At 41.7% G+C, this 15,117-nt stretch overlaps 1 protein-coding gene across 1 annotated transcript in view; it reads left to right on the top strand.

Moving 5' to 3' along the window:
• The window catches only part of Hs3st1 (heparan sulfate-glucosamine 3-sulfotransferase 1), a 28,042-nt gene extending 23,882 nt beyond the window's left edge, over positions 1–4,160 (top strand). Inside the window, exon 2 of the mRNA XM_051164822.1 lies at positions 2,791–4,160. Coding sequence (XP_051020779.1) covers positions 2,898–3,833 — 936 coding nt within the window. The 5' untranslated portion in view covers positions 2,791–2,897 and the 3' untranslated portion in view covers positions 3,834–4,160. The remainder of the gene's footprint in view (positions 1–2,790) is intronic.
• Positions 4,161–15,117: the final 10,957 nt, after the last annotated feature.

Here is a 15,117-nt window from a genome sequence, read left to right as displayed (position 1 = left end):
CCAAGTTTGAGTCCCAGCACCCAACACTAATCCCAGGCGCTGTGAAGGAATGGGGGTGACAGTGAGGCCCTGGTGCCCCAGGTTCAATGCCCAGCACCTACACTAATTACAAGCACTATGAAGGAGTGAGTGTCATAGCAACGCCCTGTGTCTCCTTGCTCAGACTCCCTCTGGACGCGAGCCCTGCTCATTCGTTCCTGACAAACCTTCAATTCCTTTGAGCCCAGCTTTCCAATAGCAGTGCTAGATGTCTTGAGGGCTCATTGTCAACACTGCAGGCATGCTTTGTGTGAAGCTGCCAGCCCAGAGACTGGTGCCAATGGAAGCTGGAGCAATTGTGAATGCTCTTGCCAGCGTGCCTGGCCTTCGGTCCAGGTGCTGGGAAATAGTCTGTGTCTGTGCCCTTGACAGCTCCAAGCTTTCAGATAGCCCTCTGTGTTCAAGGTCACCTGCTTTACTTTCTGTGGGAGAATAATGGAGTTATCAACAGATAGAATATGAATGTATTTATGTCACCTGCAAGTTCAGGCTCGCCTTCCCTGTCCTTTTCCTGCACGGGAGCTTTTTCTCTGTGAGTGGGGAGGGGATATCTCTATGAAGGTATCGTGAAGAACTACATCTTCCTGGACCTCTGTCCTTACCTACCTCAGTTGCCCTTGGGTATGCGGGGCCAGGGAATGAATTGCTGCTGCCAGAAAGACACATTCTGGCTAATCAAGGCTTATTGCAAAATACTGAAAAAAGTGCTCATTAATTTTATGTCGTGGTTTTAATCTGGAAACAATGACGTTTTGTATACATCGAGTCATGTAAAATGGGTTTCTCACATGTGGCTTCTAGGAAAACCTAAAGCACTAATTTGGTTCGTTTCTGTTAATTCTGTTAATTCTCTCTGGTACACACTTCTTCATTCACGTGCCAGAGGAATCTTCTGGTAGCATCCTGTTTCCCAGATGATCAGAATGAGGCAAAGAGGCAAAGACACTTCAGCTAAGCTCGAAACTAAAGGCATGGCTCCTGGCCCCACAGGCTGCGCAGTCTTCTTGCCCAACTACTGCCTAAAAGCAATGAATGGACTAATACCATTCCTATTGTACTCTGTGAACATTTGCCTTCTAGAAATGGGAGCTGAGGTGTGGTCAGAGCCGACTTTTTTACATGGGGCCTTTCTTTTTTAACACCTGCTCCAAAAACATCATTGTTATATTATCAAGATCACCTGCTTTGGAGACATTTTATTTTATTTTTATTTACCAAAACCTTTCATATACCTCTCCTTGCTCTCTTCCAAATTCATTGTCTCTTTTTCCATTAATTGTTGTTGCAAGCATGTGTACATACACATACATATGTAAACATATATAAAATATGTATATTTGTATTTATATATCTCTAAATATAACCGGTTCAGTCTACGAAATGTTATTTGTATCTTTCTTTTCAGGGCTGACCATTTGTTATTAGATAACCAGTTGGACTATTGTCCTATTCTAGCATTCCAGACAAACTGTATTTAGCATCTCAGCTACTGTATGCTAGCAATTCTTTTTGAGGAAGAAGTCTCAGGTGTATTGTATGGTGACCAAATTGCTTCAAAATAAAGCAGAAAAAAACATGAGCAGCCAGATACTATTGAATTCAGCTGTAGCCTGTAGATTTGCCACATGAGTATTGAACGCTGTGAATTGCTGGTTGTTCCTGAGTCCTGAGTCCAAAGGCAGACCTCTAAGAACATGACAGCAGCGGCCACCACACACACACAAGACACTCTAGCATGTTGAAATTAGTGCTACCCATGCTTTACCTGTGCACACCGCCCTCAAATGTGTAATAGGCAGGAATAAATGGCCCATTGATTCTACCTACTTGAACAGCGGAGAAGGAAATTAAATTTGGGCAAAGCTTTCTGAATCCTTTCATTGAGGAATAGCAATCTCCTTTGCCAACCCAATGCGACACACTCATCTTAATCACAGCCACCATGAGCACCTTTCCCACGGGCTTCCTCGCTGACCTCAAGTCACTTCTTGTAGTGTTCCATGGCCCACAAGCCTGTTTTCCTGTGTGTTTGGCTCTCTGTAAAAGCTCTTCACGGGTTCAGTGCTCAAGACTTTTGCTTTGGTTTTATTTCATGTTTTAGCTGTTAATTTATGCAGCACTGGACTCTTCTGGAAGACGGCTTAGCATAATTTATGCACAGCTAAATGTATAGATTATGTTTAAGGTATCAATTAATGTGGAGGAGGCTTGGAAAGACAGGCTGGCAGTTAAGAGTACATAGTGCTTTTGCAGTGGACCTGAGTTCACTTCCTAGCACCTACTATGGGGTGGCTCACAGCTGCCTGTGATTAGAGGGCATCAGGCCTCTGCACTTGCTGCCTCCTGCACGCATGAGCAAATGCGCCTGCGCGCAGGCACTCAAACCACAACTAGGTCTTAAAACGGAGAGTAATAATTTAATCCCACAAGAGAAATATTTGACTTTGAAACTTTTGTGTCCGTAAATAAAGTTTTATTGAAATGCAGCCACACCCTTGACTCTGTCTATTGTCCCTGGCTGCTTCAGATCCATAAAAGCACAGTTGAAATTGGAGTTACCATGGAAACATACGTCCCACAAAGCCTAAAATATTTACTCTCTAGTCCTTTAGAGAAAAATGTCTGCTATCCCGCCTTTAGAGAATAAAGTCAGAGTTTGGGTGAGGTGAGGGCAGGGCTCATGACTATCGATGTTGCTTGGATTACTTCCATGTTTGCTTGGGGTTAACAGTTTCTTCGTTTCCTCCCTAGTAACTGGCAACTGGAGATACTCATGTTTCAGTAACCAGGAGGCACCTCTGCCGCCGCTTCAGGATCCAGGGGGCGTGTGGCCCAGTGAAGCTCCTGAGGTGTACAGCATGATCTTGCTGCTCCTGGGTGCCGTGCTGCTGGTGGCCCAGCCCCAGCTTGTGCCTTCCCACCCGGCTGCTCCTGGCCCAGGGCCTGTACAGCAGGAGCTTTTGAGGAAGGTGGGCACCCTCCCGGAGGACGCCCGAGAAGGTGCAGCAGCCAATGGTTCCACACAGCAGCTGCCACATACCATCATCATCGGGGTGCGCAAGGGTGGTACCCGAGCGCTGCTGGAGATGCTCAGCCTGCATCCTGATGTAGCTGCAGCTGAGAACGAGGTCCATTTCTTTGACTGGGAGGAACACTACAGCCAAGGCCTGGCCTGGTACCTCACCCAGATGCCCTTCTCCTTCCCTCACCAGCTCACGGTGGAGAAGACACCCGCTTACTTCACTTCGCCCAAAGTGCCTGAGAGAATTCACAGCATGAACCCAGCGATCCGCCTGCTGCTCATCCTGAGAGACCCATCGGAGCGCGTGCTGTCTGACTACACCCAAGTGTTGTACAATCACCTTCAGAAACACAAGCCCTACCCACCCATCGAAGATCTTCTCATGCGGGATGGCCGGCTCAACTTGGACTATAAGGCTCTCAACCGCAGCCTGTACCATGCACACATGCTAAACTGGCTGCGTTTTTTCCCACTGGGCCGCATCCACATCGTGGATGGCGACCGCCTCATCAGAGACCCTTTCCCCGAGATCCAGAAGGTTGAAAGATTCTTAAAGCTGTCACCGCAGATCAATGCCTCAAACTTCTACTTTAACAAAACCAAGGGTTTCTATTGCTTGCGGGACGGCGGCAAGGACCGCTGCTTACACGAGTCCAAAGGCCGGGCGCACCCCCAAGTGGATCCCAAACTACTCCATAAACTGCACGAGTATTTTCATGAGCCAAATAAGAAATTCTTCGAGCTTGTGGGCAGAACATTCGACTGGCACTAATTTGCTGTCAGTTAGGCTCGGGACTTTTCCTGTTGTAACTTCTGGTGTAAATCTAAGTGGGGGTGGGGGGTGGGGAGGAAAAAATTTTAAAAAGACATTTAAGCTATAATTTATTTGTAAAACCCACAAATGACTTCTGTACAGTATTAGATTCACAGTTGCCATATATAGTAGTTATATTTTTCTACTTGTTAAACGGAGGGCGTTTTGTATTGTTTTTCATGGTTGTTAACATTGTGTATATGTCTCTATAATATGAAGGAACTTAACTATTGCACTGAAAAAAAAAAAAAGCTTTTTCTGGAGACGTCTTTCTTTCTTTTTTTTTCTTTTTTAAATATAATTAACCTGCCTCCAATTCAAATAGCTCTCTGTTTACACCCTCCTTGTCAAATTTATATTCTTTTTCTGCTTAAAAAAAATTGTTGGTATTATGGACCTCTCTCCTCTCCTTTCTGAATTTGTTCTTTTAAATTCAATGTCTCTCTGTGGTCATCAGCTTTAGTTCTTACTTGCACTTTAAATGTCCTCCTCACTGAGAGTCTCTGTTATTTTTGGAAGTGGCAGTTGTATCCATTTTCACGACAGCCTGCATGAGGGTTTAACCCCTGCAGCCTGCATGTAGATTTAACTCACATAAATTTTAAGGGAAGAAGATGGTACTGAGGCTAGAAACTCATATGATAACTAGAAAGAGGTGCCCTAAGATCCAATTTTGTCTCAGAGGATATTTGCATATAACTCTGATCCCAGCAGTGGGCAAAACCCATAATAAACAAGATTACATCCTTGGATTTTCAGAATGATCTTGGGCAGTAAGCACTGCCTTTTGGGGCAATTGGCCTCTGAAAAGCTACTTAAGAGAGAGAAGAGACCATGGAAGATGTCTTTGTGTGTGCGTGTCCATCCTGTAGCTTGTGTGGGGGCAGAGTAAAGGGTAGCCGGCACTCATACCAGAATTTGTTTCCTGAAAGATCAGTATGGACTTATGACCGTCCACTTCATACTCATAAGAACATAAGCATGTATGTGCTTCGAAATCAGCTCCAATTTTAGAGTCCCAAAGAGAAGAGAAAATTAAAAATCTCAAGAACTGAAGTTAAACTATGAAAACGCCACAACGTAAACATGCGCGCAGTGCACTTGAGCGGGGGTTTCACTTCTCCTTGGAACAGCCGCAGAGCAGAGGCTGGTCGCAAAAGCCAGCTCTAAGCCTCTGCATTGTCACCATGCATGCCAATCTTCTTTTTACAATTAAATAGACTAGACCTTTTCCATTATAAATAAATAAATAAATAAGTAAATAAAGTGTGGCCGTGACAGTGGGAGAGAATGCAAGCCACCAGTATAAAACCATTTCCTGACTCTTTGCTCTGAAGGCGTGAGACACACAAATAGGTACCCTTGATTGGCTTCTCCATCTAAGAGTGCTCAGGAACGTCCTCTAAGCAAATTCAAGATGAAGGGGTTACTCTGACAAGTTCAAAGAATAGAGAGTAGACCCCAAAACACGAGAGACTTGTTGAAGGCCACATTGACTATCAGGTTTAGAGCCCAGCTGCTGCCAAAGAACGAGTAATCTGCTATTATTTGTTTACTTCTACCAAGCTCTGTCTGAACTCTAAAGAAAAACTCAGCCTCAGAGGCTGTTTTTCTGACTTGACCTGACATGTTTTTCCTGGTGCCAAAAGTCTTCCACCCTAAGAGCTGTGTTTGAGCCAGAGGAAGGGCAAGGGGAAACCAACATTTTTCTCAGCAGATTTCTTAGGGAAATGAGTCACCTTGGTTGTGCCTTAGCAGTCCCAACTGACCTGACCTTATCATGGCCCACACCCCATTCCTGGCCAGGCTCTGACAGCAAAGAGGATACTTTCCTGTTCAGAACCCATTAGGGTTGTCATTCAACCACTGTCTCCTCAGAAAGAGAAGCAGAAATATTAATAGCAGATTTCCGCAGACTTTGAGACATGCACAGTGCTTCCCTCTGCAGCATATACTTTGGTCTTTTATGACATCTAATCTGAAGAATAATAGGGACCAGAAAGATTACATCAAGTTTCCAAAGCTGCCCAGGAATGTGTGACTAAAAGAAAGCTCCAGTGGGGATCTCTGTGCCCAAGAAGATGCTTGGGTGGAACAGATATGATTGGAGCCTGGTCTGTTGCTCCCAGGGGTGCTGGTTAGGAATGAGGAAAATCGGAACTGGCACAAAGGGTAAGACTGAGCTCTTAGAACAATCATAGCACATAGCATGGGGTAACGGTAACGCAGTGTAAGTGATGAGTGGATGCATATTCAATTAATTGCTTTACTGGGGACACAGAGTACTGACTCAGGGAATCACAGTTTTGCGTATACCACCAGCAAAGATGCCAGGAGTCCAATTCATAGCACATATTCATTTTTTTAAAAACTACAGCGAGTCATCAGTATATTCTAACAAGCAAAAAATTCCCATCACTTTCTACTTGGCCCCAGGCATTTAGACCTCATCCAAGCCCTGTTACCTTCAGAGGATACTGCAGTAGACCCATGGCCATATTCCTGTCAGAAGAAAATGCTGTGAGGCGGGAGTCAAGTGGCATTAGGTCCCTCCTGACCATACCAAACGCCAATCCTCCTAACAAAGACAGTTCCCTGATGGGAGCTTTAGGCTCTGACTCCAGCTCAAGCCAAGGCCATCTGAGAGCTCTAGAGAAGCAGCTGAGATTTACTGGGCAAAGCGTCTCCTAGGGAGGTTGGACTCATGCCTCATTTGCTGTTGTAAAGAGAAAATAACACCACTTTTCCTTCCTCCAGGAATCAGACAGTATTGAAATCCTGGTGATGCTGTGTGACTATCAGCTAACAGCCTGGAACTAGGCTAGTTTGGGGAAAAAGCCTGATATTCCTTTGAGCTCAGGTGGCCTTGTTCTTTCAGTCCCCAGCAGAAGAAACATGGAGTATAGAATATGCGAGTGCTCATCAGGTCTGTTGCTTAGAGATGTGGGGACAAAGGTCACTATATTTGTTAAAATGATTTTTTCTTGAGTTCTTATTATGTAGCAAGCATGGTGCCAATTTTTAAATTAATTAAAAAGAAAAAGACCCAAGAATTAAGTGTTTGGGGTTTTAATAAGAAGGGAAGAAGTACTAAGAAGTCAAAAGAAATGGCCTTGAGTTGTGTACAGACTGGAAAGGACAATATGTCTCATAGTTCGTCATCAATTCAGCTGCATTTCTGGAAGGAATCAACTAGCCCAATATGAGGAGGAGGAATGAAGAATGGGGTATGAGATTTTCCTGCTTGCCAATCAGTTTTCTAGAAGAAAGAAAAACATATTACCTAAAGGTTTCACTAGAGTTGTGACCAAAGCCACTAATTCAAGGGTCACAGAGACCCTGCCCTTTTACAGAAAGGCTTTGTGGAGAAATGCTCTCCAGTCAAAAAAAAAAAAAAAAAAAAAAAAAAAAAAAAAGCCATCACTATTACTAAAGGGAGACATTCTGCATAAGGATAAGGATATGTCTGGAATCAGAAAGTGGTGATAGGGAAGGGAAAGGAGATTGGGAAGTACAGGGGAAAGCCTTGTCTAGCAAGTGTATATCATGGATTAAGCATATTAAGAAAGTTCGTTGTGTCAGCCACATGGAGCCTTGGCAGAAGATTTCCAATACAGTGGTGCTGAAGGCCCTACAGCCCACCATGTGTCTTTGACTCCTGTGCAGGTTTATTGATTGCATAAGAATAACCATCATTTTCATACCTGCTATGTGCTTGGTATATTAAATATATTGTTTCTGACCTACATAAAGACTCTGAGAGGTAGGAAATAGTGCCCTAGTTTCACAAAAGAAGAAACTCAAGAGCAGAGCAGGGTTTGTCTGTGATGACAGAGAAGATAATTTCTTTCATTTGCATGTTTGTTTTTCTAGTGTCTTGAACCTGGTCAATTTCCATCCATCCCATAGAGTGTAAAGGGAAGAAGTAATGCACAGGCCTCGGCCAAGACGTAATTGTGATAGGGTGTGAGATTGGACACAGGAGGACTCGAAAGTTACCTTCCATTGAACCATACATGAAGGATGACCTAAAATGTATTGCAACTGGCAGAAATTAGAAGAAAAATACATCACTGACCATGAGAGAAAGCCAGAGCAAGCATCCCTCCATAGCACAGGATAAGCAGAGGATCCATAGCATATCACCTTATACAGTTGCCTGGCTGTTAAAAGCAGCACTGGCTCTTCAGGTCAAACTCCACTGCTAGGTAAAAAGAAAGAAAATTCAATCAAAGTCAAGAGACCTATGTGTGAACCCAATTTGACCACGTAGTCTTCAGTTCAAATGCTCAGAGCCTTAATTTCCTCTTTGGTAAAAATGGGTTGATACTTATTTCAGCTTTGGGGTGGGGGGGAAGTCCATGAGGTGAACTGTAAAGACCATCAAGTTGCTGCATGCATGTGGCTTAGCCAGAGACAAACAGGGACTGATTTTAAAGTGTTGAGCAGGAACTCACTACTTTGGTTCTGTCCCCTCCTACCCAGCTATGAGACTATAGTCATTGCTGTTAGTAGCCTAGGAAGATCCTGTTTTCCAATGCTCCTCCATCGTGCATCTCTCACAAAGACAGACTACTAACAGCCACACAGAAGTGTGTTCTGAAAGTTTCATCTTAGCAAAAGCCACATCACCTAGAGATGGCTGCAAAGTTGTGCCCAGTTTCTTGGGAGCAGGGAGTCACTAATGTTTGACTGGTGTGGAGAGGAAGGAAGAGAACTAGGCGGTTATGGGAAACTACTCAGGTTTCCTGCCTCTGCATAAGCCACCTCATCATACAATTTCTGCTCACAGCTCCTCTTGACATCAGCCTGGGTCCACACTTCTAAAAATGTGTCTGTTTGTTTCTCTCCATCCTTTTACCCTCACCTTACTGGTGGTCATTTATTTTGTAGCTCTATTTTCAGTGAATGAATCACAGCTCAACTTTTGCTTCTAGAACACCTAATGTCACATAGTAACGCCACATTCATGTCTTGTTCTCTGTACATACAATATAAATAATATAACCAACCTACAGATGTCACTTTTCTAATTAAATAAGGAGTAGAAAACAAGTCTATGTTATTGGTTAACACATAGAAGGATTAAATACAATAGTGGAGGAAATTTTTACCAAGTATACTCTTTTCCTTGGATTATTAGACTATCAAACATCAGCACCCTATCCATGCAGCCAGGAAGGTTGGCACACATCCCCATAATCCCAGAATTTAGGCATTTGAGGCAAGAGGATCATGCATTAAAAGCTAGCATGGGCTACATAGAGAAACCTTGCCTCAGGAAAGAAAATGGTGTCAATGCATCAATGTAAATCTTCATGTTTTGGCTTATGAAATATTTCTGTGTCTCACAGATAAAACTGCATTGCTCTAATTTACTTTCATTCCACAGTACAGTTTTCTATTAATTTACAAAGTTCTTCGAGGGTCAGTACAAGGATGAGTCTTCCTCGTGACTGCAACCTTGTGGCCCTTTGCACTGTGCCTGCCTAGGTAGAAGGTAGACAGAAAGCGCTTGCTTATGGATTGGATGATAAATCTTGTCTAGTTGTCAATCTAATGTGAAAATTCTCTCTATCACATCCCAGCCTCACAGTGTGGCCTCCCCTGGGAGTGCTTTCTTTGGTCCAGGAACTGCTAGGCACTTAACAATATGGTGTTTTATTCAGTCCTCGAAAACCCCTGGGGAAATAACCAAACCAAGTTCCATGTGTTTGCTTATTAACATACAGCCAGCAAATAGTACAATACTTGAAGTTGGAACCACAAGTGTTTATTAACTAAACAAATCTTCCTGCTGCCCAGCCTCCTTCTACTGTGCTTTACTCTGCAGCTTCTTCTTGAATATTCAAAGAGTGGGTAATTCAGTATTCTCCTAGGCAACCAGTTATGTCTTCAAGCTGACTGTTGACATTCATACTTTCTGGACCTATATTCTCTAGTTTCTGCCCATGGGTTCATGGATGACCATTCCTTAAATCTCAGACACCTGGATTTATAAGTTTAATGTCTATCTATTCATGTATTTTCTACTAATTTATAGATTTATTGTGTGCATGGGTATGCGATACCACAGTTCACGTGTGGAGATCAGAGGACAACTTGTGGGAGCTCAGCTGTCTCCTTGTGGCCATCTCACTAGCCCAGATTTAGAGGGTTAGAGTAGCCTTGTTCATCACTTGGACAAATAGCATAATTTCTCCGAATTTCCAGTAGGAGACAAAATGCCTTTCCCACAGTTGGACAACTTAACACTCTTAAGGTCATAATTCCATAAGCATTGGATGAGGTATACTTCAGTCTTCAAGACATCCAATGGGCCTTTGTGACCTTGTTTATGATGAGGAAACCAAAGGACAATGATAGCATTTGCCCAGAGTCCTGTCAAGTAAGAGAGAGCCAGGACTCTGCCCTGGGTGAACACTAGTACACGTGGCCTCTATAATTATCCCATGAGTAGTGTCTGTCACACCAGGCCTCCAGAAGTCTCCTCTGGGAATTTTCTGGCACACTTGGCTCTAATTCCCCCTGGGTAATCTCTAGCACCCTTGGCCTCCCAGCTACTCTCCATTTCAAAGAGGAAGGGGGATATTTTTCAATGACAAGAGCAAAGCATTCAAATCCAGATCAGGAGCTCAAGGCAAACAAACACCTCCCTGCAGTCTCTGGCAGGAGGACTCTTCTAGAATGACCCTGGACACCCACCCTTTGGTGTATATTATCTTGTTTAGCAACCTCTCCCCACATCTGAGTAGCATTTGAAAATAACATGTGTGATTTATTATCTTAATTAGGTTACTCTGCATGTCAAAGGCAATAGTTTGTGATTTAGTAGGTCAGCTCAAAAAGAAAGGGAGAAAGAGATAAAAGAGAGTGAGATAGAGTCTCCTGGCTTTGCCTGCTATGCGTAAAAGGACTCTGAGAAGATGATATATAGAAGGACTGTTGTGACTACTAGTAGCTAAGATTATTTCTAGAAACATCCAGCATTTTTTCCAACATTGGTGAGCATGGAAGAAGATAATGATTAGAAACGATTCTGGCTGAAATCTTATTGTCTTCTGGGGAGAATATCCCAGGGCAGGCTTAATCTCCTGAGTCACCTACCCTGCTATTCATTTAGTAATGTGCTCTTGCCTTTATGTCAATACAAAGAACTAAATCAGTTTTTCTAGTCCATTCAAATGGCTTATGCTCATTTTTCTATATCCATTTTTAAAACAAATAAAATCCATAGTCTTTTTTGTTCTTCCTACCAAATAAATGTGTTAACATTGTATAACAACCAGAGCCTCCATTTTTTGACTTCTCAGAAACAATTATAATTGCCAATGTTTATGTTTTTTTTTTCCTTGCAATTTTTTCAATCTGGAAACCATAGTACCATTCTTTGTACCTAGAGACTTTTTATTTTATCATTCACTACCTAGTAAAGGCCCTTTACTGCCTAAGGAAGACAGTATCTCATCCATGTCCCTACAACAAGCAGGAGTTCATCTAGAAGGCTCCAGTTAAAGCTGTGCCCTTTGATTAGGAGTTTTTCAGAAATGGAGGGGAAATCAGTCAGCCTGGTTCACTTGTTCATCACGTCTCTGTATCAAAACACCCCAGCACTGCTGGCTCAGTGACAAGTCTGTAATCTCATGGACCCTGGAGGTTAGATGAGAACAGCTGGTCAAGTCTGACTTGCCAGAGCCTTATGTGTAATAAGACATTGTCTGTAAAATAAATCACTGGGGGGCTGAACTGAATGACTATCCAACATGATGACTTGAATCACGTGTGTGAATCTGCAGTTGGGATGAGTGGACTACCAACCTCTCTCCCAACTTTCTTTCTCTCCCTTCTCCCTCTTTCCACGTTACCAGCTTGGGTTTGTTCATAGCAGGACAGATCTAGAATAATAGGTAGACAATTCATATGTTTGGCTTGTTCTAGAGACTTCCAAAGGAGAAATCAAAAGTTACTAGGTAATTAAGTGAACGTGTGCCTTCATTCTATTGTTCCAAAAATGCCACTTGGGATTACTTATGGCAAAGGAACTAAATAATAGGAGAGGTGGTTCATGAGAGTCCATTTGTAGAGACTAGCTACTTATCAGCCTACAATGTACTCTTTAACAATAAAGTGGACAGCACACCTGCTTAACGGATCATTGGCCATACTTTAAGGGAAAGATTAATATAGGTTTAAGCTTTCATGATATCAAAGTCCATTATACTAATGCATGTTATTATAAGTCCCTGTGCCTCCTCTGTAATTTCAGCTATTTTGACCTCAGTCATTTGACTCTTTTCAATCTAATTCTTTGATGATATTGATGGTGATTAAGTGATTTTACATAAATCCATTCATGTCATAAGTAGAATGCAGGTTTGTTTGTGGTATTGCTTCTTCTGAATTTTGCTGTGCGATTCAATCGAACCATTTGAAGAAAAGACACACTTAAAACAAATTACAGGTTGAGATCCACTTGGGAAACTGTGCTATATGGAAGCGCATAGCCTGGCAGACCTACCACACCTCTTAGACAATTTGTCAAACACTAAAGAGTGTTGCTGAGGCTTTTAACACTGGATATTAAAAGCTGTGTATGGCATTCAAAAGAGAATGTGTGGCACGTTCTATTTCCATCTTCCCAATTTGGAAGTTCTATTTTAGTAGCAATTTACATTTTCCACACAATTAAAGACTACCTAATTCTGATTTGCACTTCAAGTATCCAATTTCTCTGTAATTTACATTTTTTCTTTTATTTATCTGTTAATCTCCTCAGAAACAAACAACCACAAAATTCCCTAGGTTTTAAATGTTGCCATAATGACTTAAGATCTGAGTAATACTAAGAAAGTGGACTTAGCATTTTAGAGGGTCAACCTGCTGGTCTGTTGAATAGGAATTAGGAATAGCTACAACCCTTCAATCCTCTGAGCATATTCAGGCACACAGGTACATCCATCCTTTATACATTTATTATTTTAATATACTTTCCATGGTTGTAGGAATTTACAACCAACAATACAACAGCCCTAAACATCAACATGAACGCACTTACATTTTTATATATAAAATGGATTTTGCCTCTAAATATGACTATTCACAGAGATTGAATTGAGGTTCTGGATAGTTGTGATACAGTCAGCAAATACATATTGTGTTTTGGTCTCACCCCATTCTTGATCAATAGCTTCTAAACTCTTGAGTTTCCTAAGCATTAAGAATAATAAAGAAGCAGTCTTTGGTTATTCATAACAAGTCATACTTTAGTGTGTATTAATAAAAATATTTTTCACTGGACAATGAAAGGATGGAAGACAGTTGTGGTAGGGGCCAGCTTTGACACTAGGAGTTTTCATTATCCTTCCACTAACACTCCCTTGATCTTCTAGGGTACTGACAGCGACAACAGGCAATAAAAGTTGAATTATAACCCATTTCCAGCAATTTAATTAACTGAACATCCTGAACAAAAACTCGATAACATTCACAAAAATTGTCCCAAACAGACAGAATCCAGAGAGGTCCTGGGTTGGTAAAGATGTGACGGTGCTGGGAGGGACTTGCTGAAAGTATAGGGAAGTTTGCTGGTCCATATGTCATTCCTTTTTTGGTCTGGTCCCCAAGTACATAGTTTTTAATGAACTGTTAATCAAATGAGAAAGCTATTTTCTCAAATTCCATTAACTGTTCTAGAAAAGGATGGAACCCAAAGAGAACCATTTAAGATCCAATGAATCAGAAATGCATGTGGCAAAATGGATGTCCATCATCAGCTGAAATGGCGATGGATTTATGGAATTCAGCCCTTTACATCTGCCATCAGAGGGTAGGTATCTCAAGAGATTGCCAGAAGTAAAATAAATATCAGGACACCCAGATGGTGTCTGCCAATAACTGGAGAATTGTTTGTTGTGGGGGAAAAAAAACAGCAAAAACCTCCATATATTTAATGACCAGCAGAAATGAAACAGTGAGAGAGCTGAGTCAGAATAGAGACAAGTATGTTTTATTTTTACTGTACAATCAACAAATGCAATTTTTTGAACCAACTCTCTGACAAGTAAAGGTCATTTTGTTTCCACGTAATATTCAAATAGTGAAAGAGTCAAGGTAGAATGTGCCCTGTTTCTTCTGTAACTGATGCAGATAAGAGATAATTTAAAAGAAAACTACTTCAACTAAGCCATTTGGAAATTTGGTTTTACTCCTTTGGGAAGGAGAAGTTGTTAACTATATTCTGCAAACATAAAGTGGCAATTTTTTTCTTTTAGCAGTTTATTTTTTCATCTTGTCATCGCTATTCCTTGAAAATTAAGCTATCTCTACAAATGTACAGTGACCTACTTAATATTCTTTTCCTTCCTTTGGGAGAAAGGACACAACGTGAAAAGTCCATTAAAGAAAGTTAAAGTGCAGCAGATATCTTTGCCTAACCATCTCCATATATAGTCAAGTGTCACTTTATTTACAGCCAAGAGGAAGAACCTGACAATTAGATTAGTTACTTTTCTATTCCTTTGTGAAAATACCATGACCAAAGCAACTTCTAGAAGGAAGGTTTATGTGAGGCTTACAGTTACATAGGATTAGAGTCCATTATGGTGACGTAGAGGTAGCAGGTGGGAGGTGGCTACAGCAGCATCTGAGGCACATCCTAAGGCACAAATAGGAAGCAAAAAGTGCACACTCAAAACGCTGGGAGTCTTTCAAAACTTCCCAGTCCATCCCTAGTGACATACTTCTTCCAGCAAGGCCACATTTCCTAAAGATCTCCAAACAGCCACCAACTAGAGACCAAGTGTTCAAATGCTAGACATTTATGGGGGACATCTGTTTCCAACTACAACCCCGATGTCCTCAGTGGATGACTGGATAAATAAAATGTGAGGTATCCATGTGATACTGTATTGATCAAGTACTCAAATTAATGATGTTTTGATATATTCACGGATTGACCTTGAGCCAATTCCAAAAGACAAATATGGTTCCCCATATAAAATACTTCGAAGAGGCAAATCACAGAAATAGGAAGTAGACTAGTGTTACCAGAGAATAGGAGGAAGGCAAAGAAGGGTAATGGTTTTGGAGGCATAGAGTTTGTCCTTGGGATATGAAATGTATCAGAAACAGTGGAGATTGATATACAATCTTCTGAGTAATCAATGTCTGTGAATTGTATGCTGAAAATGAGTGAGATGACAAATTTCATATACTATCTTTCTCTACAAGTATACGTACATGC

This window comes from Acomys russatus, chromosome 22 (assembly GCF_903995435.1).
Source record: "Acomys russatus chromosome 22, mAcoRus1.1, whole genome shotgun sequence".
Classification (NCBI taxonomy): domain Eukaryota; kingdom Metazoa; phylum Chordata; class Mammalia; order Rodentia; family Muridae; genus Acomys; species Acomys russatus.
This window is presented reverse-complemented; position numbering and strand designations above follow the sequence as displayed.